The following is a 24,596-nucleotide window of genomic DNA, read 5'->3' on the forward strand; positions in this document are numbered from 1 at the left end:
TTCTGTGGGGCACTTTGCAAGTGCACAACAACCTCCATTGTCAGTGTAAGCCCTGGCTCCAGACACACCACAGGGGAAGCGGAGCCGTCATTGTGGAAGGCAGGCATAGCCCTATTCAGGTGAAGGTGTTACTCCTCCCACCACTCCAAATGCAGACTAGGCCTATTCAGCCCAGCCCTGACTCATCAGACTTCTGGAGCCGCTGCCTCTCTCCGGCCCCTGTAATCCAAAAGCCAGACATGCCATACACAATCCTAGCAGAGGCACACTGGATGGTTAGGCAAGAAAATACCTACTTTCTAAAAGTGGCATTTTTAAACACAGAATGTAAAAATCACCCTCACTAAAAGAGGAACTTTAACATTCTGAATTCAGGCGTGCTAAACTTTACTTTTCTATCTTGTTCCCAGGGTCCATTATGTTCATAAGATGTTATAAACAAACTCCCCATTCTGTTCTATTGGAACAGATAGCCTTGCAATAGTTAAAAAACTAAATTGGCCCTATTTCACTATCAGGACATGCCACACACACACACCAGGGCATGTCCTACCTTTCACATACAATGCAACCTGCCAAAGGGGGTACCTTGGGCCTACCTTAGGGGTGACTAATATGAAGAAAAGGGAAGGTTTAGGGACTGGCAAGTGTGTGCACTTGCCAAGTCGACAAGGAAGTCCCAGACTGCACACAGGCTATGCAATGGCAGGCCTGAGTCACATTTTACAAGCTGCTTCTGTGGGTGGCGCAATCAGTGCTGCAAGCCCACCAGCAGCATTTGATTTACAGGCCCTGGGCACACATAGTGCACTGTACTAGGGTCAAATAGCCAATCATGGAAACGCTAAACCATAACACAATTTACAAAAGAGAGCATATGCACTTTAGCACTGATCAGCAGTGGTAACGTGCCCAGAGTCATAAAACCACCAACATGTCAGAAAAAGTGGGTGTTTGAACTTAAATCAATAATATCCGAATGTTTTTCTAGAATGAAGGGAGAGCCAGTGGCTATGTGGTTAGACGCTTTTAAGGCAGCTTTAAGAGCACAAACCATTGCATGAGAAATAGTCGATCAGCACAAACCAACCTCTATTAAAAATATTTTGGAAAATCAGCTCAAATATCCATATGAAAAATACTGAAATAATAAGACTGTTTTAAATTGTGTCTTCAGAAAAGGTAAACCAAGACCGCAGTGAATATGATCATAAGGATGTTTATCTAAGAACGCAGCTTATTTTAAAATAATACTATAAAAATTTTAAGGGACACTTCTAGCTCAGACAAAAATCAGCTCAAACAGCAATGTTGTGCCACCTTGGAATTGCACCACTGTGCGTGCACTGTGCGGCATACACGACATGGTGCAGGCCACACCATGCTGTAGGTGATGTCACTGCAGCAGTATGCTGTTTAGCTGTCCTATGAGCTTACCATATCTGCTGCCGTGACACCGCCGCCACAGCGCCCGCCCGCCCTTGATTAAACTCATAATCGGGAAGGCGGGTTCCCCGCGGGCTTGGTAGTGTTTCAGGGACTGCCACAGTCACGGTCCTACAGGAAGCCTGACAAACTTGTAATAAGGCCAATTGTATTTGGAGACCTTATACATATGTCTTCAAGATATGAAAATATATATCTTGCATATAAATGTTTTGATATTGAGTTGATGATAAGGATTTTGTAGGAACAGAGGGCTGATTACGATGGCGGAGGGATCGCCACCACCAGCCGTGGGGTGGCGGTCCCTCCGCCATCTGAATGCCCTTTTCCTCCCACCACATCAGGATGGCGGGGGGAATCGTTTTGCAAGCGCAGTGGGCGCAAAGAGCGCCCACCATGCTTCTGCTACAGGCAATCGTTGTGATTGCCTGGTGGAGCGGATCAGAACGGGGATATGGTGGCGGTGCCTAGCAGGCACCTATAGCCCAATCACAATGCTGGCGTCAGCCAACATTTCCATGGCGGTGGAACCGCTAAGGAAAGGCTGGTGAAGGCTGGCTTCGGGGGACCTGTTACGGGCCCCCTCTGTGTTAGGGGGGCCAGTTGTGCACTGGGGGGTACCCACATTTCAATGCAAAAGGTGGCAGGCACTGCCCGGTGCCTGCCACGTTGTGCAGGGAAATGCACAACATGGCCATTTAACATTGCGGCGGGTGCTGCAGCCAGCAACACCCACCGCAATGTTAAATTGCCAGATGCGACCGCAGCGGTGGCATCGTAATTAGGGGTGCGGGACTGCCGCATTACAGGCAGGCAGTCCCGATCCTGCTACAATGGCGGACGGACAGCCATCGTAATCGGTCCCATAGATTCAAAATTAAGACATTATCAAATTCACCTAAGAAACATTTGTAAAGGGTTAAATATTTTTTTTTAAATCCGAGACAACATTTTTTGCCTTTCCTAAGTAAAGTGACAATTTCCAGATGGCCAAATCAATGACTTTTATGAACTGTCAGACTTTTAGTCAATGGTGATAAACTTATTTAGTGGGTGGTCGATGAAGTCTTTCAGTGAACTATATTGGTTACTATTAGGTACTAATCAAGTAAGTTTGGGCTTGAATATGGATTTAAGAATGGATTTAATAGAAAACCTAGGGCTGATGTCAGCTAGCTCTTGGATAACCTATTTGGTTTGTTTAAAGAAAGTTGATATTTTCCTCAAATTCTCCATTAAATGGGAAACAGAGGAAAATGTTATTATAACATCAGATATGTAGACAAAACTAATAAGATGTATTTTACTATTTTAAGAGTGGCCAATTACTGCGGAGTGTAATTTATCATACACCAATGTTTCTGAATGATACTAACTCTGAATACCCAGGGAATTGTTTCAATTGTGATTCTGGGAAAAGGAGAAATTTGTCTCATATTATTTGTTGTTGTCCTGGATAAGGTTATTTTTTAAATGCCGTTTTCGAACATTGTGAAAACCTATTGAAAACAAAATTATTAAATAGCGCTACACCTATGGTTTTAATCCATTGGACTCAGCACCTAACATTTACTAATTAATACGTTTCCATGCTCATTGCCCAATTATTAATATTGCAAAACTGGAAGACTAAATTAATCTCTACCTTTTCGTAATGGTTGGCCAAAATGCCATGAACAATTATATGCAATTTGAATGAGCTACACATTTTTTAGGTGGTGGAAGAATTTTGTTTAAACCATTATATTAAAAAGTTTATTATGGTGAAATTTAATATATCTTTTATTTTTTCAATGTTCTATGAACTGTGATTTATGAATATCCTATGATAATATTTTACCACTCCAAAGCTCTAACAATGTGCCTTGGCTGGTAACTTAAAGAAGTATGCTGTAAAAATGGTAAAAGGCTTTGTCACTTTTCCAGTTTGCCATTGATTGTACTAAGCTAATTCTATGCTTATGCTTAAAAGCTCTGCAAGTAAAACAGACATTTGAGGGAGCAGATTTGGAGTGTCGGTGGTGTTGTAGAGTGTTCCATATAAAAGAATTGCTCTCCACCTAAAACTTGGAAACTATAGAGGGCTCCCGCTTTTTGTTTCTTTATTGTTTCTATGTCCAATTAATTTTATATTTATGAAGAACATATGATATTTCTTATGTATGTCAGTGTATTTTTTTGTGTATTGGTACATCTTTGAATGTAATTGGTAGATTTTACTATAGCTACCTGGAAGTAAAAAAATAGAAAAGAACCATTGTGGATTTCTTTTCCTAAGAGAGCCAAGCAATCATCCCCTTTGGCATAGCTTGACACACACCAAAACTGTTCTGGGACTGACACTAGCAAAGACCTACAGAAATAATTTTCAATGGCCTTAATCCCTTGAGACATAGTGGTTCTGAAAACTGGTTAAGGCTCTTCTCTGGCCAATTAGGCATTACATGTGTGCAAATGTCAGCGATAAAGCCCGACCTAGCCTTTTATCAAGGAGACATGGCTAGATGGCAAGAACTCTCCAGACGTTGCCATTGCCCTACCAATTAGCTACAAATGATTGAGACAGGACAGAATGGGCCGGAAGGGAGGTGGTATAGCCCTGCTTTTTAAGGACTGCTTCGCATGCCTCCCTGAAACAGTGGTTTAGCTGGGGAAGTACGAGATCTTAGCATTCCAAATATTAACCGCTGCCCATAAAATACTCGGGGGGGGGGGAGGGGCAATTATCCGTAACCCTCTGGTAATAAACCGGATATCAACGCTCAACTTCTTACTCAGCTGTTTCCCTCATCCTCAAAACACAAGAACTATATATTAATAGGAGACTTTAATGTTCACTTTGAAGATGCTTACAACCCCGTGGCCAAACACCTAGACAATGACATACAGATTTTGCAAATAAAACAGTGGGTTATGGAACCTACACATATTGCCGGGCACATCTGGACCTTTTGTTTTCCAATATAGAATACACCAACACACTAGAAGTAAGGTCTCTATCGTGGACAGACCACTTCCTTTACCCTTAAGCCTACCAGTAAAATTAATCTGCTCTCAAACACCATCACCAGCGGTAAAAGGAGCCTGGAGGCTAGTAGCCCCTGACACATTTGAGCACCATTTCTCTCTAAATGACCCAAATGCACTGATGTCACAGCTTGTACAAATGAGCACAGAAAGCTTCTAAGCAGAAATCTCCAATACGCTGGACCAATGTGCCCCTAGACTAGGGAACAAATCCCAAGGAAGAACAACATCTGAAAAATGGTACTCAATCGATCTTAAAATACTGAAGAGAAAGTGCAAAGCACTAGCGCACAAGTGGAGACTATTCAAACAAGACATGGATAGATGGTCATATGAAGCGGAAACGAGAATCTACAATAATGCTATTAAAAACACCAAAAAGACCTACTTTGCAAAGCGTGTAAACGACAATAGCAATTCACCTAAAGAGCTGTACAAAATAGTTAAAGCGCTATGTAGTCTATCTAGCTTGTCCAATGTCTTGTCCCCCTCAATAGAGGGCTGTGAGGCAATCAGAAAATGTTTTGCTTATGAAATCTCCGATTTATTCTTCATACAGAAATTAGCACCCACCAGATGATACAGACTGGAAACCTTAGACCCTCACTCTGATGCCCAATCCTATCTCAGTAACATCGACCCTTTTACAGAGGAGAAGGTTGCAAAAGCAGTGGCTGAAGTTAAATCAGGGTCCCCACTAGATCCATGCCCTCACTTTAGCTTCTCCCGGATCATACCAACTATATGCCCTTACGTAACTCACATATTTAACCAATCCTTACACACTGCATCATTTCCAGAGATTTGGAAAAAAGCCACTGTAGTTCCCCTACTAAAAAAAAAGCAGGCACAGATGTTCAAAATCCGGCAAACTACCAACCAATATCTCAGCTTTCATACCTATCTAAAGTGATAGAGACGTTGGTAAATAAACAACTAACCAACTACCTCGAGACCAATGAGCTCCTGGACCCAACCCAAACTGGCAATAGAGCCACCAATAGCACTGAAACCACCTTCCTGGTAGTACTAGATAACATTAGATCCTTGATCGACCAGGGTAAAGCCTACACCCTGATCCTGCTGGATTTATCGGCAGCTTTCGACACGGTCTCACACGACCTCCTGTTGAAAACCCTTCATGGAAAGGGTATATAAATAATCTAAAGCCCTTTGGTGGCTTTGCTCCTGTTTAAGCAACAGAACTCAGACTATACAATTGGGCACTTGTTCCTCTAACCGAAAACCCATTAACTAGGGTGTCCCACAGGGAGCTTCATTGAGTCCTACCCTCTTTAATGTCTACGTGTCTTCGCTAGCTAAGATCAGCAAAAAATGAGGAATCAGTATCTGCTCTTACGCAGACGACAGACAACTGTTGATTGCTCTTGATGGACACAAAGATACGAGGATCAGACTAACCAGCTGCCTCTCGAAAATGGCAGCCTGGATGACTGACCACTGTCTGAAACTGAATGCAGACAAGTCAGAGACTCTAATCTTTGGAGGAGCACATGTAGTCTGGATTGCAACCTGGTGGCCCTCATCACTGGGTAAGGCACCGCACCCAAAAAGGTTGCAAAAAACCTAGGCATTCTTGTTGACAATGCACTAATCATGCAGGACCATGTCCGTGGGAAAAGCTTTGCGACACTAAAATTGCTAAAAAGAATCTTTCTATGGATCCCTCTAGAGTGTAGGAAAACCATCATTCAGGCCTTGTTCATAAACTAATTTGACTATGGGAATGCACTCTTTGTGGGCATGGCCGACTACCTCTTCACTCGACGGCAGATGGTCCAGAATGCGGCTGCCAAGTTGGTGTGCAACAAGAGCATGTACAGCTCGGCATCAGAATGCATGAGGATACTCCATGAATGAATGAATGAGTACGGATTTGTATAGCGCTGGCTACCCGGAGGCATCCCAGCGCTTCGACCCATAACCAAACAACATCACTCAGGAAGGTCTTCAGCCGCTTTCTAAACAATAGATGATTAGGTTCAAGCCGTAGGTTATCGGGCAGTTGATTCCAACTTTTTGCTGCCTGCACTGCAAACCGTCGACCGCCTGTGCGAGAGCGCTTGAACCTCGGGACAGAGAGCAGATTGCGATCATTGGATCTTACAGCTCTAGGTGCTTGATGCTGACTGAAAAGGGGGAGCAGAATGGCCGGACCGTTGTTGGTTATTTATTTGTGAGCCATACACAAGGCTTTGAACCGGATCCTTTCCTGCACCGGTAACCAATGCAGAGCCCGGACGGCAGCCTTCGACGAGCCATGTCTCTGTACCCCTAGGAGCATGCGGGCTGCACAGTTCTGAACGGACTGAAGTATCTTAATGGTCTCTAAAGGTGCACCCAGATAGACCGCATTCGCGTAATCAAGCCGCGAAAGAATCAGGGACTGAACAAGGATCCGGCTCGCCTCGAACGGAAGAAGGATCAACACCTTCCTTAAGATCCTCAAAAGGCCATAAAAAGTCGAGGCAACCTTACGGGCCTGGACTTGAAAACCCAGGGTGGGATCAAGCCAGACCCCCAGACTCTTGATTTGGTCCTTGGGGGAAGGAGAAGGACCCAGACATCTCGGCCACCAAGAGTCAAGGTTAATGGGGGCCTTGTATCCAGGGGTGTGGAATTTTCAAAATAATCTACTAGTCCAAGGGACAAAATGCCACTGTGATCTACATGTCCTGTAAAATCTACTTGTCCCACCTACTCCCGTCCGTCCATACATCAAACATAAGGGCTGACAGAGAAACGTAATATATTTTTGTTTTATTAAAATTAGTAAACTATTAAATGCTTTGCAATAATAATGCTAAGAAAAACTTGACAAGCAATATTATCCCATTTATTCAAACATATAGAAATCGTATGGAAATACAAGTTACAACAGAGGGGACCATCTCACAGGGATAGCTAGGACGGGTTCACCAGCGGTCTACAGCGCCACGACGCCTCAGGGCAGCAGTGCGCTTTACAAGACTACATTACATTACAACAGAAAAATTAACACCCTGTGGCTTGCCTACAGACAGACAGAAGCATCATGCCCTGCCAAGGATCTAGAATCTCACTAAAGTATGTATCTATCTGTAGAAGGAGAAAACGGAACCCTCATGATCGATTTGCCCGCACCATCAGTCTTGACATTCTAGAAGAATGGACGATGTAACGCACTGATGACAGTGCCATTAGTGAACCAAGAGGCACAGCAGATGAGACCACTATATGTGACCAGAATATAGAGGAACATTGTAGTCTATGTTAATTCAAAAACGGGGTTTTGAACAGCTCGTATTCTGAATGCATGCATTTGAAAGTGCTTCTCTTGATTATGAAGAAAAAGTTAGTTTTGGTGAAATAAAATATTTGTCTAAGATCACACAATTTAAGCATGGAAGCCAATTTTTAACTAGTTAGGTTCTCTTTCACAGACTATGAGTATTTAAATGGAGGCCCCCCGGTTTCACACAAGGACAGTCAGAGTGATCTAGTTGTGTTCATTGGCAGAGCTCTGCATATTTGTATAAACTAGCACATACCAACTGAACAAACCACCAGATTGTTGTACTGCTGCCAAGTGAAATCAGCATCTTCTCTTCTTCTTTAATGGCACCCTTCATATCTTCCTCACCACCATTTCACTAGTAAAGTAATTTTAAGACTTGACTAGTCTACTGGACGTGGATACGTTATTCTGATGAATAAAGCAGTTTTAATGATTATTTTTAATCAAACACAAGTCAAAGATGTCTGAACAATGAGAATGCCTCAAGGCAGCAAGTCCGGTCTCGGCTAGAGTGAGAAGTTGCAAACAGGTAGCAGTGAGTTCCTGCTCCACTATGTAGTTCTGCGCTACCCTTAGAAGCTAACTTGGGCCCCCCTAACATTTTAGTTATTTGGGGCACACAAACACTTCACTACACTTCAAACACTGTAAAATTAATTGCGCTTTATTTTGAAGTTGACATGCTGAGTGGGGCCCAGTAGCACCCTCGCTCCCTCTTCCAGCTGACAGAGCAGGGGGGCGGGGGAGGGGGGGGGGGTTCACCACACCACTGAGTTGCAGACAAGAAGGTGAGGAAAAAACTGCTTCAACCTTTTGAAATGCAAATAGAGTCATTGCGCTGCCTGTTCTCGCCCGGGTCAAGTTTCCCCTTTTCTGCTGCTGTGTGCAGATATTGCGGAAATACCCGTGGGCGGTGTGGCTTGCAGAAATGTCCCTCATGCAGACCCCTGTGCGGTTGTCTCACCTTGGGGCACAATAAAGGAGGGAAAGAAGGTCTTGCTTCCCAAGGGGTATCCATGCACCAAGCAGATGGCCTGTGCCCACAGCCACTTGCACTGTTGGTAGTGCGCACGAACGCACTTTAAAGTAGCGTTTGGTTCTTGAAGAAAAAAAGCAGGACATTCTTTTTTTTCACCCTATGGAACAAGGGGAATTTTAATATGGCCTGAATAAGCTTGCATAAGACCTTAAGTGCTAATAAAAAAATGGCCATTTTTTTTGCGGTTTTATATAGCGCTAACTCGACCTGAAGGTATTGGAGCGCTTTACACGAGCGCCAGTTACATTTACACATGGACTGTCACATTCATTTATTTCTAAAGTAGCACTATTAAATTGGCGCAGCTGCACAGGAAATCAAATGTGTTATGCAAAGGGAACATTTTGTTGAGTCCCAAAATGCGCCTTTTAATCCAAGCTCACGTCCCCGATTTACCAACGTGGTGTAATCTGGACAACCTCTTGAACTATTAATTATCCAGTGAGTGTGTCCTTTTACACTTCGCAAGTAAGCAAGCCTGGCAGCTCAAGAAAGAAACTGCAGCGCCGCGGCAGCTTAAAAGAAATGCGCACAACAAGCTTAATTATATCAACTAAAATACTCGGCACTGGCCAATTGAGCAGTTTCTCCCGCAAATGGGAAATATGTCGCGCATTTGTGAGGGGAATTGCCCAACATGGCAATTCTGTGTCACACATCTGGTGTGAAAGGGAGTTCTAATCTGGCTCCAATAGCAGCGGTTGGTGCATCTGTTGGTACTTCGGGTGTGGAATTAACTGAATTCTGGGGCTCCCGGAGCTAGGGTACTTACGCCGAACAGCATGGGCAACAAATACAATCGTCGTCAACAGCACAAAACGGGAGAGGGGCAGGGGCACAGTGAAGTTGAAATGCAAGGCCGAAAGTGCTATATATAAATATTCAAAACCCTACAAACAGAGGCAGAGTAGTACTGGGAGGATATGGTAAATGGTCACAAGCCATAGTAAACAGGCAGAGACTGGGCCCCAATAATAGGGACTCAGTGGGTCCTTGGTCAGGCCAGGCTTGTCTTTGAAGTGCAATATTCACCCTGCTACGTCGCCCCCCCTCCCTTACATTAACCAAACGCATCCGGTTCATTTAGCTTCAGGCTATACACACTCCTCTGCCCGCTTGCTTTTAGGTGTTGCTCTATTCCAGTGACTTGCTCTTTAGAATATAGGTGACGGCCCACCTCACCCCCTGGCGTGCACACAACCATGGAGGTGTTAGCTAGCTGCAGTCACCATGTAGTTTTTGGACAGGCTCCTGCGCCCCATCATCATCTTCTTACAAGTCAGTAACAGGAAGGTAGGTGGAAGAGGGGGTTGTGGGAACAGGGGGGTAGGGCTGCCACCTCAATGCACACAGATGGAACTGTCCTACCCGAACCAATAAGGGGCCGCAGCGTGAAGAGCTGTTGGCTGATAAGGCCGATCAGACTCCTCCCCTTACCGTGTTTGATGCAAATGCAGCACTATCCGGATCCTTTGGCGGGCTTCTCTGGAAGTGGAAACCAGTGATGTTTATACTAGTGGTCTGCTAGCGCCTCGGCCACAGCCTCTCCAAAACCCCGCAGTCGGCTCTCGCTCACTCAACCCTGAAGCAACGAGGATAGGAAGCCGGCGGCAGCAGTGATCTCCGGGTGCCCATGGGATAACGGGGCCTCCTGTAAACAAGTGGGGGAAGAATGTTATCTGATTTGCGGATCCCTTGGATGGTTAGGGGCGCTTGATAGTGCCACAGTGTGTGGAGTAAGTTAAAGTTAGCGTGGCTGTGGTAAAGGGACAGTTACTTCTCTTGGACAGTGGGATACGGCCTCCCAGCTAATTCGGTCTGCAGCTTGTTTCCAATACTCTGTTGTCTCCGGTCCGATCGATCAGCAGTCTCTCCCATGCCCACAGGTCCGTGGTCAGGCCGGGTCGAGTTACCTCTTTTACGGATCCCCCGGTACTGCAGCGCCGCTCTACTGGGCCCTCTGCTTCAGCGCCCCCACGTTTTATATTGTCCAACACTTTAATAGCAGAGATGAGAGCCCGCGCTTTCTGGAACCACAAGGTTACACACGGTCTCTCACAGCAGGCGCACCTGTTCTATTTAAAAGGGTTATATTTTGCTCCGATCGCTCTGTAATTAGAACACTCCACAAGTGCTATGACGGGCATTATGGCAGTGCTTATTTTACCTTAATGTATTGCCTCGCGGCGGCCGCAAACTCCTGCTTGCTGAGACTGAGTGACGTTTCACTCCCTCAGCCAATCCTTGTCTAGAGCCCAGTTATGGGCTGCTAGCCAATCAGAAGCCTCCAAAGGCTTCTCTGATTGGCTGTGAGCCCCAGAGTACCCACAGCCTGTTTTATTGACGTGATTTGATGTCTACTTGTCCGTCGGACGAAATAGACCAGGGGTCTCCAACCAGTAGCTCGGGAGCTACTGGTAGCTCACCAGCACCCTCAAAGTAGCTCTCAGAGCTGAAGCCAAACCAAGCCAATCTCAGAGATTCTGTGTATATTAAAGAAGGCAGCACTGCTCATTTCACTACCCTTAAGAGTTACAGACAGCCAAACCAATGGCAGGGCCTGTTGATATAACTCAAACACACACTGTGGTGGCCTATCAATCAATCAATCAATCAGGGATGTATAGTGCGTACTACTCACCTGTGAGGGTCTCCAGGCGCTGGGGGAGTGTGTGTCGGGGGGGATTTGTGCAGATTTGCTCATTCGAAAAGCCAGGTCTTATGGCTCTTCCTGAATGCTTTCAGTGTGGGGCTTCATCTGATGATGAGGGTGAGTTCATTTCAGGTCTTGGTCATGATGTAGGAGAAGGGTGTGCCTCCTGTCTGGTTCTGTGGATACAGAGAATTTCGGCCAAGGCCTGGTCAGCGGAGTGGAGGTTTCTTTTGGGGGTGTAGAAGGAGACTGAGGTATTGGAGTCCGGTGTTGTGGCGGGCTTTATAGGTGTGTGTGAGCAACTTGACGGTCACTCTTTTTTCGACGGGGAGCAAGTGGAGTGCTCGTTTATGCTGGGTAATGTGGTCTTGTCGTGGGATGCGGAGGATGAGTCTGGCTGCGATGTTCTGGACAGTCTGAAGGTTATGGAGTAGAGATTGGTTGATTCCGGCATTCCCGTAGTTCAGCCTGCTTGTGATGAGTGCATGGGTGACGGTCTTCCTTGATTCGGGGAGTGGGTCCATTTGAAGGTCTTGCTGAGTATGTGGAGGGTGTTGAAGCATGTGGAAGCTGCAGCGTTGGCCTATGGGTCTGCCACATGAAACATGTTTATCCACTTTAAATCTGAGTTGGGGAGACTTGCTGCTGTGGTAATACCGTTTGTGGCACACTGCATGTTATGATTTGAATTTTACGTGATTACAAGCATTTAATATTGATAAACGTTTTCCTAGCATTCTGCTGATAACTTCACCTGGAATTTTTTGGTGGTTACTACTGATAACTGTGCTTAGGGTGGTCATAGTGTAATGTTAACGCCTTGCGTGCTGATGACGGCTCCCGTCCGTCATGCGTCACAGTGCTCGTGTGCTGATGACGGCCTGGAGCCGTCGCGACCACGCCCGCGATCGGAATGTGCCGCACAGGAGTAGAATTCCAGCCACGGGCAAGGGGTTAATACATATCAGCATTTGACAGTGATAAAATATGCGAGTAGCTCAACAGGACTTTCCTTGAGCAGAATTAGCTCTCACTACAGAAAAGGTTGGAGACCCCTGAAATAGACATTAAATCTTCTTGCCCACTGATAAAAACAACTTGGTTCGGGCGTCGGGCGATATGATTCCCCCACCCCTGCTTGTATCCCAACATCATGATTTCGGTTTTTGAACCGTTGAGTTTTAAAAAGGAGGCATCCATCCAGTCGAGGACCTTGGTGAGACACGGGGACAGATTGTTAGCCTCAGAATCCACAGCATCCGCCCTAGCAAGGGAAACAACTAACTGCGTATCATCGGCGTAGGTGACCAGCTGGATTCCCCAGGGAAGCACCACATCAGCCAAGGGCCTCATATAGATGTTAAATAAGGTCGGGCTCAATGAGGATCCCAGGGGATCGCCGTAGTGCAGTGGAAGTTGTTCGGATGCTGCTTCATCTTCAAAAACTGCAAAGGATCTCTTCGATAAGAAGGACTGGAGCCATTCAAGGGCAGTCCCTGCGATGCCAGCCTCCCACAACCGGTGGATCAGGAGTGTGCGGTTTACTGTGTCGAAGGTTGCGCTGAGGTCCAACAGGACCACCGCCGCGCAGCCTCCTCCATCTACGATTTTTCTAGTCTCCTCCACTACTGCGACCAAAGCCGTCTCTGTTCCATGCTTCGTTCTGAAGCCCGTTTGGGTGGCGTGCAAGGCTCCCTCATTCTCAATGAACGTTGATAATGAAAGGTTGACATGCTTATCTGCGATTTTACTGATCCCTGGCAGCAGAGAGATAGGTCGATAGTTAGACCAGTCTTCAGGGTCAAGGCAAGGTTTTTTTTAAAAGAGCCTTGACTCTGGCCTGCTTCCACGGGGGGGGGGGGCACTACACCAGCCACCAAGGAGGAGTTGATGACATCCTTAATAATAGGAGCAACAAAAGCAGAGGCCAGTTTAAGTACCGATGGCTCCCTATGCGACAAAGGGCTACATTTAAACTGTTAGGTCATGTGCACAAACTCTTGTACCATCTCAGCCCCAGAATTCTTCAAGATAGAGTTGAATTCTACGCACCCACACAGAACTTGAGGTCGAGCCTCCAGCCAGGGGAAAAAAATATACGCAACAAGAAGACCAGGGCAGGGGGTCACTCCATTTCACACCTAGCAGCAACTCGCTGGAATGAACTACCACTAGAACTTCGGCTTACCGACTACCTGGCATTCATGAAGAAATTAAAAACACATCTGTTTCCTAAGGTCTGATTAGTAACCTAGAGACCCCCTCGCAGTACCCCACCCTAACTTAGGATGTGCTCTCTTTAGTGCCATGATATCCATATGGATAAATGTTGCTCTGTATAAATAAATACATTTAAAAAAAATATGTCACTCATTGGGTCCCTTAGATTGAGTTGCTCAGAGACAAACTTTGAAATAAAAGCATGACAATTTATGGTGGCAGTGGAAAAAAGCAAACACAGGGAGATGATGGACGGAGCGCTGAAACATTTCAGACACTCACCCCCAGTCACAGATCTGGGTTGAATCCATCATCATTCTTTAGCTCACTACGCCACCCCAGTTCAGACCCAGCTATATGCAAATCAGTCTTGACCCTGTGCCTCATGAGAACAGTCCAGCCCGTACTGCCAAGCCAGGTCTTCCTTGGACTGGGAACAAGAATCCTGGGACCGGTTTCGGGGTAACACCCCTCATCAGCCAGGCTAGCTTGAATCCAGTGGCAAAATGAGCAAGGGACCCACATTTGGGCATACCCTGCCAACTTAGGGCGAACAAAGCAAACACAAGGAGATTATAGACGGAGTGCTGAAACTTTTCAGACATTCACCATCAGTCGCAGACATGGGTTAAATCCATCATCATTCTTTAGTTCACTTACCACCCCAGTTCAGACCCAGCTATATGCAAATCAGTCTTGACCCTCTGCCTCATGGGTAAAGTCCAGCCTGAACTGCCAAGCCCGGTCTTCCTTCCTTTGGAAACAAGTATCCTGGGACCGGTTTTAGGGTAACACCCCTCATCAGCCAGGCTAGCTTGAATCCAATGGCAAAGTGAGCAAGGGACCAAGTTTGGGCATACCCTACCAACTTAAGGCGAACAAAGCAAACACAGTGAAAAAATGTCACAATAGGCTTAGGCACGGTACAGCAGTGGTTGTTCATTCTTAGAGATATTCCTTAGCCAGAATCTGCAAGTTTGAGGCAAAAACGTAACTTGATGAAATTAACAGAAATATATATTATTATGATCCTTGTAGCATTGTATACATTCCTGTTTGCATCTATAAATGTTAGTTCATTCATATTTTGTTTATGTCAGTGGAACTAGTATATATGTGGTTTGTGTGAGAGCTGTGTAGGTGAGCCTGAACTGAATGAATGAATGAGGGGTGACAGAAGAAGGAAAGAAGTGTATGTATTATAACATATTAGTGTATGGTTTTATTAGTGGTCATAATATATGTATATACGCTGCTGATACCCAACTTGAATAAATAGTAAAATAATCCGAAAAAGGTATGTGGCAGGCTATTGTTTAATTATGAAGCTTGATCCACTTTGAGATTTGTTCTCTTTTTATAGCAAGATATTTGCGCTTTATGCAATCAGAGGCAGGTTTTACCTTTATGGGTTTATTTAGATAACTTTCCAAAGCTACCATATATATATATTTAAATTATAATTAACATTAATATAATCTAAAATAAAGAAAATAATTTCTCAAATAAAATTTGCATCATTAACATAATATAAAATATGCTCCTGTGCAGCTGCTTCCATTTTGCCTGGTGTAGGTTCCTCACAGTGTGGAAATAGCACGTTGGAGGTGAATCCACTAGACGCCCCATACAAAATGGGCAGCATGTACTCACATCATTTGCAATTTGTTTTAATTTTTCGGTGAAAATGTAACACATTTCAGACACAGATTTTGACAACGCAAGTCATAGGTCAGTGCCACAAAAAAGACAAATTGAAGATGGACTTATAGCTGTAGCATTTTTCGCATTGTAATTCATAACAAGCATCTAATATTAATAACATATAAACGTTATATGTGAACCTTAAAGCTATGAGACTAGCCCATAAATGTTTAAATATATTTTCCATCAATTCATTCTGAGATTCAATGATTAGTGGTGTCAAAGTTTTTCAGTGTCTGAAACTGTCTTCTGCACTATCTGACTGCACATGCAGTAATTAGGTTTCTCCATACTGGACATATTTAAAACAAATTCATACACTAATCTATTGCAAGGAGGCACAGTATCTATTGCACCCATATTAATTGTATTTGTCATAAACTGACCTCATATTTTGTAGCTAATTATTCTTAAGATTTAATTACAGCCACATTTTCTTCCTGTAGTGGGCTAATTCCTATTCAAGACCTTGTCTAGTGGGTATACATACATTATTTCAGACACCACATCATTCCACATATAATTAAAAGCATCAGAGCATCTCATCACTGTAAATACAGGATTTAAAAAAGGGCATAATACATTTTCCACAACTTTAAATATAATGAATCATTATGCCTTATGAACAACATTTTTTTAATTTCCAAGCATTCTTAAAGGAAAGTTTGAATTCCATTAAGGACACAGAGGCGAGGATTATACTCTACTTTCTTTATTTCCATGATCCAGCCCTTTAAAGTATATAGACAAACTCCCTTTCCCATAACATCCAGGGAACGGGAAACAGAAAACTTCAGCCAATAAACAGTATCTCTTGTCCTCATAATAGGAATCTCCCCCTGCAAAGTCCTCTTTATTTTATGCAACAGAAGAAGAGGTCAACTGATTGCTTATTCTCCTTTAGTGGACTCTGAACCTCGAATACGAGAAACATCTATTAAAACCAGGACTCAGAGTAAAACACTTGTGGCAATATAGCATACAGATAAGTCAAATGAACTTTCAGGCATTGGTAGAATTCAATATATACAACCACTGACATCTTATTGTATTGCAAAATAGTTTATACTTAGCCTTATGGCGAGGGTGGCTAGTAATGCTTGCTTATACAGTGATGTAATATCCAAAGAAAAGGGTGGAGTAATCCTTGCCTCCGTGTCCTTAATAGAATTGAAACTTTCCTTTACGAATGCTTGGAAAATTGTCATTCTATGTCAGGACCGGAGGAGAGGATTATGCTCGTTCTAAGCTCGTCCACTACTAAGGACGCCATATCAAGAACAGGTTTAAAGTCGAACTTCTTAAACATGGAAATCAGATGACCAATCAGCAGTGTTAAGGATATCCTCCAATCTGGCATCCAAGGTAAATGCCTTTGAAGCAATGGCACCAAAATTCGACACATCAATGCTGTGCTTCCTGCATAACCCAAGAACCTACCTGGCATGTGTGGGAAAGGACTCAGCTTTGAAAGGTTTCTTAAGGGATAGCAACAATTGTCTCTCACCAGGAGGATGAAACTTCTTCGTCATGTGCTCATATGCTGTAGAAAACCGCAGTACGAATAATTTGGCCAACTGATCAAAAGCTGAATAAGAAATAGTTCCAGAATTGGACTTTGTCCTGCGTGAGAAATTGAAAGTAACCCCATCCATGGAATAAATTCTGCCGGTGATGTCCAGAGCTCGTACGTCTGAGACCTTTCGACAAGATATCAAGCACAGCAGCATTGCCAGTTTCCCAGAAAGTTCCTTGCGAGATAGAAACTCACGATAGAAACTGATTTATTGCCAGGATTTGAAGAGATTAAGGACCTGATTCACATCCAACAAAGTAAAATACCTAGCTTCTGGAGGCAGAGACAAGCAGGCATCCCTCATCAGCTTGCAAATCGATGGATGTTCACCGACCTGATAATCCCGAATCGGGGGTGTACAGCCAAAATGGCTGACATGAATTTATTCACTGCCCTATAGGCCAAGCCCATGGACATCAGAGAGTCCAAAAAATTAATTAGACAACATCGGCCCCCAAGAGATCACAACCGGTCTGTACACACCAACGGACCCATCTTGTCCATGCTGACCTATAATGCTAGGTACCATCTGCCCATGCAGCGGCAAGAAGCTTTTCAGCATCCTCCAAAAGTCCTGTGACTCTCCAACGTTCCCTGTAATCTGCCATGCGATAAGAGGTAGAGGGCCTTGGATAAGGAGCGAACAAGGATTCCCCAAGGAATCCCTGAAGAGATTGGGATTGTGGGGTACAAGTGTTGGAGAATCTCAAGAAAGTTCCAGAAGAACTGGAAACCACACTTGCGACCTCCAAAAAGGTGTTATGCAAACCACTCTTGCTTGTTGCGTTCGCACTTAGGTGAACAGGTGCATTATCATAGCGAAAGGGGGGAAGGCGTAGCCCTGATTTCCTGACCAGTCCTCAAGGAAGGCATCTGTTGCCAGTGCCAAGGATTCCAGCTTCCAACTGAAGTATTGATTCACCTTGTGATCTAGGCAGCAGGCAAAGAGGCCCACCATGAAAGGGCCCCAACAAGAGTTGATAAGACTGAATATCTCTGAATCCAAATGCCAGACTATTGTCTCGGGCAGCACTGCACTACCTAGTTGGCCACTCCCAGTAGGCACTCCCCTGAGACTGATATGTTGTTTGACAGGCAAACCATCCAAAACTCCTTGACCAAATCCACCAGGATATTGGAGAACGAACATCTGAGGTGAATTACGTATCGGACTGGCTAGACGTTGTGTATTTTTAGTAGGACACAACAGTTCACATTGGACTGGACCACAAAGGAACCTACCATTAGTTCCAGGCAGTTGATATGTAGTTGTTGCTCTTCTGTGGACCATTTTCCACCGGTGAAGGAGGCTCTACAGTGCGCTTCCCAACTGGAATTGCTGGCATTGGATTCTATTACGAGATATGGATCGGACAAGAAAATGGCTCTGCCATTTCACACGTCCATGTGCGCAAGCCACCAACACATTTCCTCCTGAAACTCCTCTGTCAGTGGGACCTGTTCACAATATTGAAGCCCCCTGCGGAAGTAGAATGTTCAGAGCCTCAGAAGTGCCATGTAGTGCAACTGGCCCAAAAAGATTGCCCGTATGGAGAACGATAAAAGACTTAAAATTCAGGGTATCTGGCGTAACGAGGTTGTTGGTTTGGCCAAGGTGCGTGGCAGTTCTCTTAGAATCTTCACCATCTTCCGGGATTGAAGGCGGAGGGTTTTCTTGGTGGAACTGATCACAAACCCCAGAGAGGTAGTCTGTCTGGACGGGATGAAAAGGGACTTCTTTATGTTTATAACTAAACCCAAGCTTGTCAGCAAATGGATTGTCAGCTGCAGCTGCTCGGACCGCCTGCCCTGACACTGACTGAGTAGAAGGAGATAGTCTAAATAAACAATCAGACAGAAGACTAGGGCGCGAAGAAATTCCATTGCCTGTTTGAGCACCTTGGTGAAACACCAAGGGGTGGAAGAAAGCCCCAAGGGAGTGGTTCTGAATTCATAAACCTGGTCTCCCCAAAGGTACTGCAGGAATCTGTGATGAGGTGGAAAAATGGGGATTGAGAGGTACGTGTCTTTGAGATCAAGATGCACCATCTAGTCCTATGGCTGCAGTAGATCCTGCAACAGATAGATACCTTCCATCTTGAAATGGTGGTAAATCGCCTACCCATTGAACTTGTGGAGATTGATCACAGGTTGTTGACCTCCATCCTGTTTTTCCACAAGGAAAATATTGCTGAGGAAACCATTGGGTGTAGGGTGGACTGGGCGATTGTGTGTTTGTGCAAGAGGTCCGACACCTTGTGATGTATCATGAGGCACTGGTCCTCATAAAGGATTAACGGATGAGGCTTGAACTGATGCACTGGGGAACCGTAGAACTCTATGTGGAACCCCTTTACAGTTTGAAAAACCCATGCATCTGAGGTTAGCTTCTCCCAGTTGTGAAGGAAACATGCCAGTCGACCCTCCAGTCTATCAATCAATCAATACTTTATTTCGCATTTAGAAACAAATGCATGAAAAGTTCAGATAAAAATATACAAACATAACAATAAATTATCATAAAAAGCTGATATCTTAAAGTTTAACCTAAAAACCCTTAAAACAGCGTATACATCTCCACACTAATTCATCTGAATCTTAAAACATTTAGATTTCTTCGGGCTGTGCATATTATGCATTTTTTTTCAGTTCTAGTTGGGAAGAAACAAACTTTCACCAGTTTGGGTTCCGTAGAACTGGTCTGTGTTGGCTCCTTGTGCACTACAAACTCGCTCTAGGAGGAGGAAGAACTCTCCCACTTGTTCCTGCCAATTGTTCTTGCAGTAGCCTTGACCTCAGGGAGGGCCTTGCGTGTAGAAACGGCCGGTCGAACGCCCACTTCCTCGACCAGCCCTGGCAAAACGTTTTGGGTAAAAAAACTTTTTAATGGAGGCCTGAGTCTTATTGAGGGACGTAAAGGTTGAGATGAATATCCCCAATTCTTTTATAAATGGTTCACCAAAGAGGTGCCCTCTGGGCAATAGGCCATGTTCAGAGGAAGCCAGATCCCCAATTTGGCGTCCACGTTAATCAGGAGGGACCTTCTTCGCTCATTAGATAACGTCAAATTCACATTTCTAAGAAATACTACAGCAAGTTGTGCCCATCTGGAGAGGACCTCAGGCAGTACCGGTTTACCAGTTGCCTTTGCCTCCTCTGTGAAGTCCAAAATCTGAGACAATGGCCCAATGACATCTAAAAGTTTGCCCTGGCATTACTTCCAGGGTCTATCAATGTCCTTTTTGGGACTGTGAATGTATTTCGCCAAAAATATGGCCATCCAGCTGACTACATCAGGGGTTATAGCCACTTTCCCTGCCAATGAAGGCCTTACAGAGGTGGTCTGCCACGTACTTAGCTATTTTCGCAGACGGGGACCATTCTGCCGACCTAGGATTAATAACTTCATCCGGGTCCAACATGTCAGACTGACTCTCAGAGTTATCTTGGGGAGGTATAGGGTCGGTGGCAGAGGAAAGGTGCCACAGTCTGGATGGACCAGCCTCTTCACTGGAGTCCGCTTGAGTCTTCATCTCCTCCATCAGGAAATGCAGGGTCAAAAGGTAAGTCAGGCATGTGGTCCAATAGCGCCCCTGGGTTGCCTTTAAGACCGGTAGTTCTGGTAAGAAACAGCCTCTTAAAAGCGCTCAAAAGCACCCATATCCACTCCTGCTTCCGCTTTGAATTTGGTTGGATGATTGTCCGCCTGATAATGCGAGTTGAGGGAAAATCTCCATACTAGATGGCATTGGGCCTGAGAAGGAGTAAACAATCCTAACGAGGTGCCTTTCTAAAGGCACAATCACTGATGCCACTGCCTGGTGGATTGATGCATTCACTGCACCACAAAATTCATTATCCAATAAGAGTTCCGTTAGGGACTCCTCTTCCATATATTCTATCTCCATTGTAAGGGCAGGGTCTCTGCACCCAGTTTATGAGCACCTCAAAGGGGCTGTAGATGTGGGACAGGGCGGTACTAGGGTTCTGGGCATGTTAAAGCATGTAATTGGGGTTTCCCCTCGAGCAAAACACCCTGTATTGTTAGGTATGTGTTTAAATTGATATGCGCTTGGGGCGAGCCCCTAGCAGCAGCCAATAGCGCTGTGCGCGCAGCAGGGAATGAGGAGAAAGGGAAATGTTTTAATACAGACCCATCAGTACTACGGGCGTATTGCCGCTTATTAGAAAGAAACTACAGACGCCGCAGGGTGTCTTGGCTTCCAGGCGTCTGGAAAAAACTGTCCAGGCACAGGTTTTGCGTGGCAGGCTTCTCGTCCGTGGTCACTGACCGCGGCGGCCGCAGAGCAGCGAGACACGCATAGTGCACTACTTGTAAGACGTGCCCTCTATGTCACTGTAAAGCCCACTCCACTCACGCGGTTCCTGGTCAGATGATTAGTCGCAAATGGAGCACTGAATTGCATTCCTGAGGCAGGGTGCTGTTAGGAGAAAGGGCAATTTTACACTAAATTATGAAGCATCAGTGAAGAAGCACTCCTCTTTTCGCCGGAGTAGAAAAGAAATAGGAAGTTGCAGGGGGACTTTGCCATTATGAGGACAAGATAGACTGTTCATTGGCTGAAGTTTTCTGGTTCACTTTCCATGGGTGGTATGGGAAAGGTAGTTTGTTTATATACTTGAAGTGCTGGAGCATGGAAATAAAGAAAGCAGAGAGTAATCCTCGCCTCCGGTCCTGACCTAGAATGACATATATAACATATCAGGACGCAATTCTTTTTTTTTCAAATATGTGCCCCAATCTCTTCACACACCTTTAGGCCATCAGTACTCTCAGTGCAAGATGTACGTACCTTTAGAATAAAGATTCCCAATCTGAATCGCTATATGGTAATCGGTATTCGGTAGTCTAAATGTATGAAATGTTTATTTCTTAATTTGCAATTCTAAGTGGGTCGTTAATCGACCTACCTCATGAACATAAATTAAGAAGGTCACAATTTGCGACACATTAGGAATCGCAGCGATGGTGGCCTACTGAGCTCAGCAGACTACCATAGCTCTGGTTGCTTTTTTTAACCCCTTCCACGCTGATGACGAGCTGGGCTCGTCATGGCGTAGCCTCCTCGCACGCTGATGACGAGCCGAGCTCGTCACGTAAAGTTCGTTTTCGCAAATCCCAGCGTGCGAGCGGAATTCCGCTAGCGCGCATGGTGTTAAAAAAATGAAGACCGTTTTCCTTACAGGAAAACGGGATGGATTTGTTAAGGAGAAAATTAAACGGTTATTTTCCATTTTTTAAGAGTAGGCAGTCGTCCATGGGACCACTGAATGCTCTTAAATTATATTTTATCCATTCTCAAAGGGAAAGGGTTACCAAGGGGAACTCTTCCGATTTGTAAATAGGTTACCACCACTTTTGAAATGGTGGTAAAGCATTACTATTTTGCAACCGTAATTTGGCGCCAAAACAGTGACACATACCATACCGATTCCGAGATGAAACAGGAAACAGGCCTTCTTGTCTCTAGTTCCAGCACTGTGGAACTCCACTCCTGATCACATTAGTCTGAATTCTACCTTCTTGCTGACCGAAAGGATCTGACAACACGTCCCCAATTATGTCTTCTTTTCTCACTCTTCTCGACTATGTACTTTCATTCTATGTTGATACGGACTTGATTTATCCGTAAAACGCTTTGTTGTCCTTGGGGGTCTAAGTAGCGCTATAGAAATATTGCAAGTAATGCATAATCAATCATTCTTTCCTCTAACTACAACAGAAACACGTTTTATTGATTTTAAAAAGGCATGCAGTAAGCATCAAAACCTTTCATTTCTCAGTATTTCAAGAGAAAAATGTATCTTAAGATTTAGGAAAATTGTAACTGCTTAATGATTGTCTTTCAGCTACGTTAATGGATTTATAGAAAAGCAGGATAATAAAACATTAAAGTCAGTGCATTCAAGTCAATTATATATTTACGGTCCTCAGAAAAAAATAACAAATAACACATGATTTAAAAACAGCACTAGTATCATACGGCTCTGATATTGTGTAAAATATATATTCAGAGTTGAAATAAAAGGAGATTTGTGAACACCACTGAACTCTATGCATATAGGCAGAAGTTTTACAACCAACAATAATATTTACTCAAGAGATAGTAATTTTCTATCAAATGAAGGGAACAAAAAAGTATGGATGTAGGTTCAAATGTTACTTGTGTTAAAATCATGTTTTGTACATGTATCTGTACCCTAGGTGTCTACAATGATCCCTCGTGTAGCCAACAAGTAAATCATGCTGTGCTTGCAGTCGGTTATGGCACCCTAAATGGGCAGGACTACTGGCTATTAAAGAACAGGTGAGACAACAAGGTCTGGTGAATCTGCACAATCAATGTTATCTTGAAGAGAGAATTCATTTTTTGCATTGCAGTAACCACTTAAATATTAACCCTTTTGTTGAAGGTAGGTACATGTTTTATCTGTTTTACTGGGTCAAATCTTAGCTGGCTCTTCAACTTCTTTGCAAGGCATCATTGAGGACTGTTCTTTGTGTGGAGGTAAAAACTCTTGGAAAGATGAACGAAAATATTTTTTGGGTTGTCTAGGATACCACTGAGGGATGTGGTATATGTTTACAGATGCCATAAACAAATAAACGTGCCATGCAAGCTCACCAAGGAGCAATATTGGGCCTTCTTGCAAAGATGAAAAACCTACGTGACTCAGCAACATCCATTAAACTACACTCAGCCTTCTCTGAAACCCCGGGTGTGGTGGAATTGAGGAGTAGAAATGTGGGTAAATCAGAAAAACTGCTTTCCATGCTCCTGTCCAACTTGATTTGGTGAATTCAAGGACAAGAGGCTGACTGGTGACTTGTAGCTGTAGAGACACCTTCCATGTCAACACACCATTTAACATCAATAATGAGCAGCTTGGTGACTGGGGGTTTGTCTCAAGGAATCAAACTTAGTTGAGATATTCCTTTGAATTAGAGCCTTCCCAATAGGTCAGGCTTTACGATTAAAGGCCTAGAACTAGAGGTGTTCTTTGAGGTAACATTGATAGATCTACAATTTAGTTGTCATTGGCTAGCTAAAAACTGTAAATGTTGCTTCGATAGGCAAGTTTTCAGAAATTAAAATGTAACTTAAGAAAGTATTTCAAGAGGGAGGAGCCAAGCAGGCATTCGAAATGGCCGCATAGTCGCTCGGCTCCGCGAGCCCTTTCGCCCCACACATCTATCCTGACGTCTATCCTGAGCCGCGAAGGCATAATCTGATAGAAGGAAAACGAGCACCTACCGTTTGTTCCCGGAGCTCCGGTGTGCAGCGGATCCTGAGAACTGTCCCCGTCTGCTCCGCGGCTTACGCGGTGATGAGACCGGGGCGTTGACTCGGCGGGGCCTCCGGCCGCAACTGTAGCATCAACGGCCGTTGATGGCAGTAAGGGGCCTGCCGGTGGGTGCCAGTGACGTGAAAGACCGCTTCTGGCGGTGAAGACCCGGTCCGCTTGTCGGCGACCCTTGAGGAGCAGTGGGGTGGCACTGGATCGGAGGGGGCGCATGACTCCTGCCCCCCTCCCCAAACTTTGTTGCCCGGGCATAGCCAAGGTCTGCCCCCGATATAGGCGGGCGACTCCCGGGGCCCGGCTGGGACTT

At 44.6% G+C, this 24,596-nt stretch overlaps 1 protein-coding gene across 1 annotated transcript in view; it reads left to right on the forward strand.

The window, feature by feature from the left end:
- The window catches only part of HORMAD1 (HORMA domain containing 1), a 974,569-nt gene that overhangs the window by 78,893 nt on the left and 871,080 nt on the right, over positions 1 to 24,596 (forward strand). Inside the window, exon 7 of the mRNA XM_086947457.1 lies at positions 23,190 to 23,292. Coding sequence (XP_086803583.1) covers positions 23,190 to 23,292 — 103 coding nt within the window. The remainder of the gene's footprint in view (positions 1 to 23,189; positions 23,293 to 24,596) is intronic.

The sequence above is a fragment of the Lissotriton vulgaris genome, chromosome 12, assembly GCF_964263255.1.
Source record: "Lissotriton vulgaris chromosome 12, aLisVul1.2, whole genome shotgun sequence".
NCBI classification, from domain to species: domain Eukaryota; kingdom Metazoa; phylum Chordata; class Amphibia; order Caudata; family Salamandridae; genus Lissotriton; species Lissotriton vulgaris.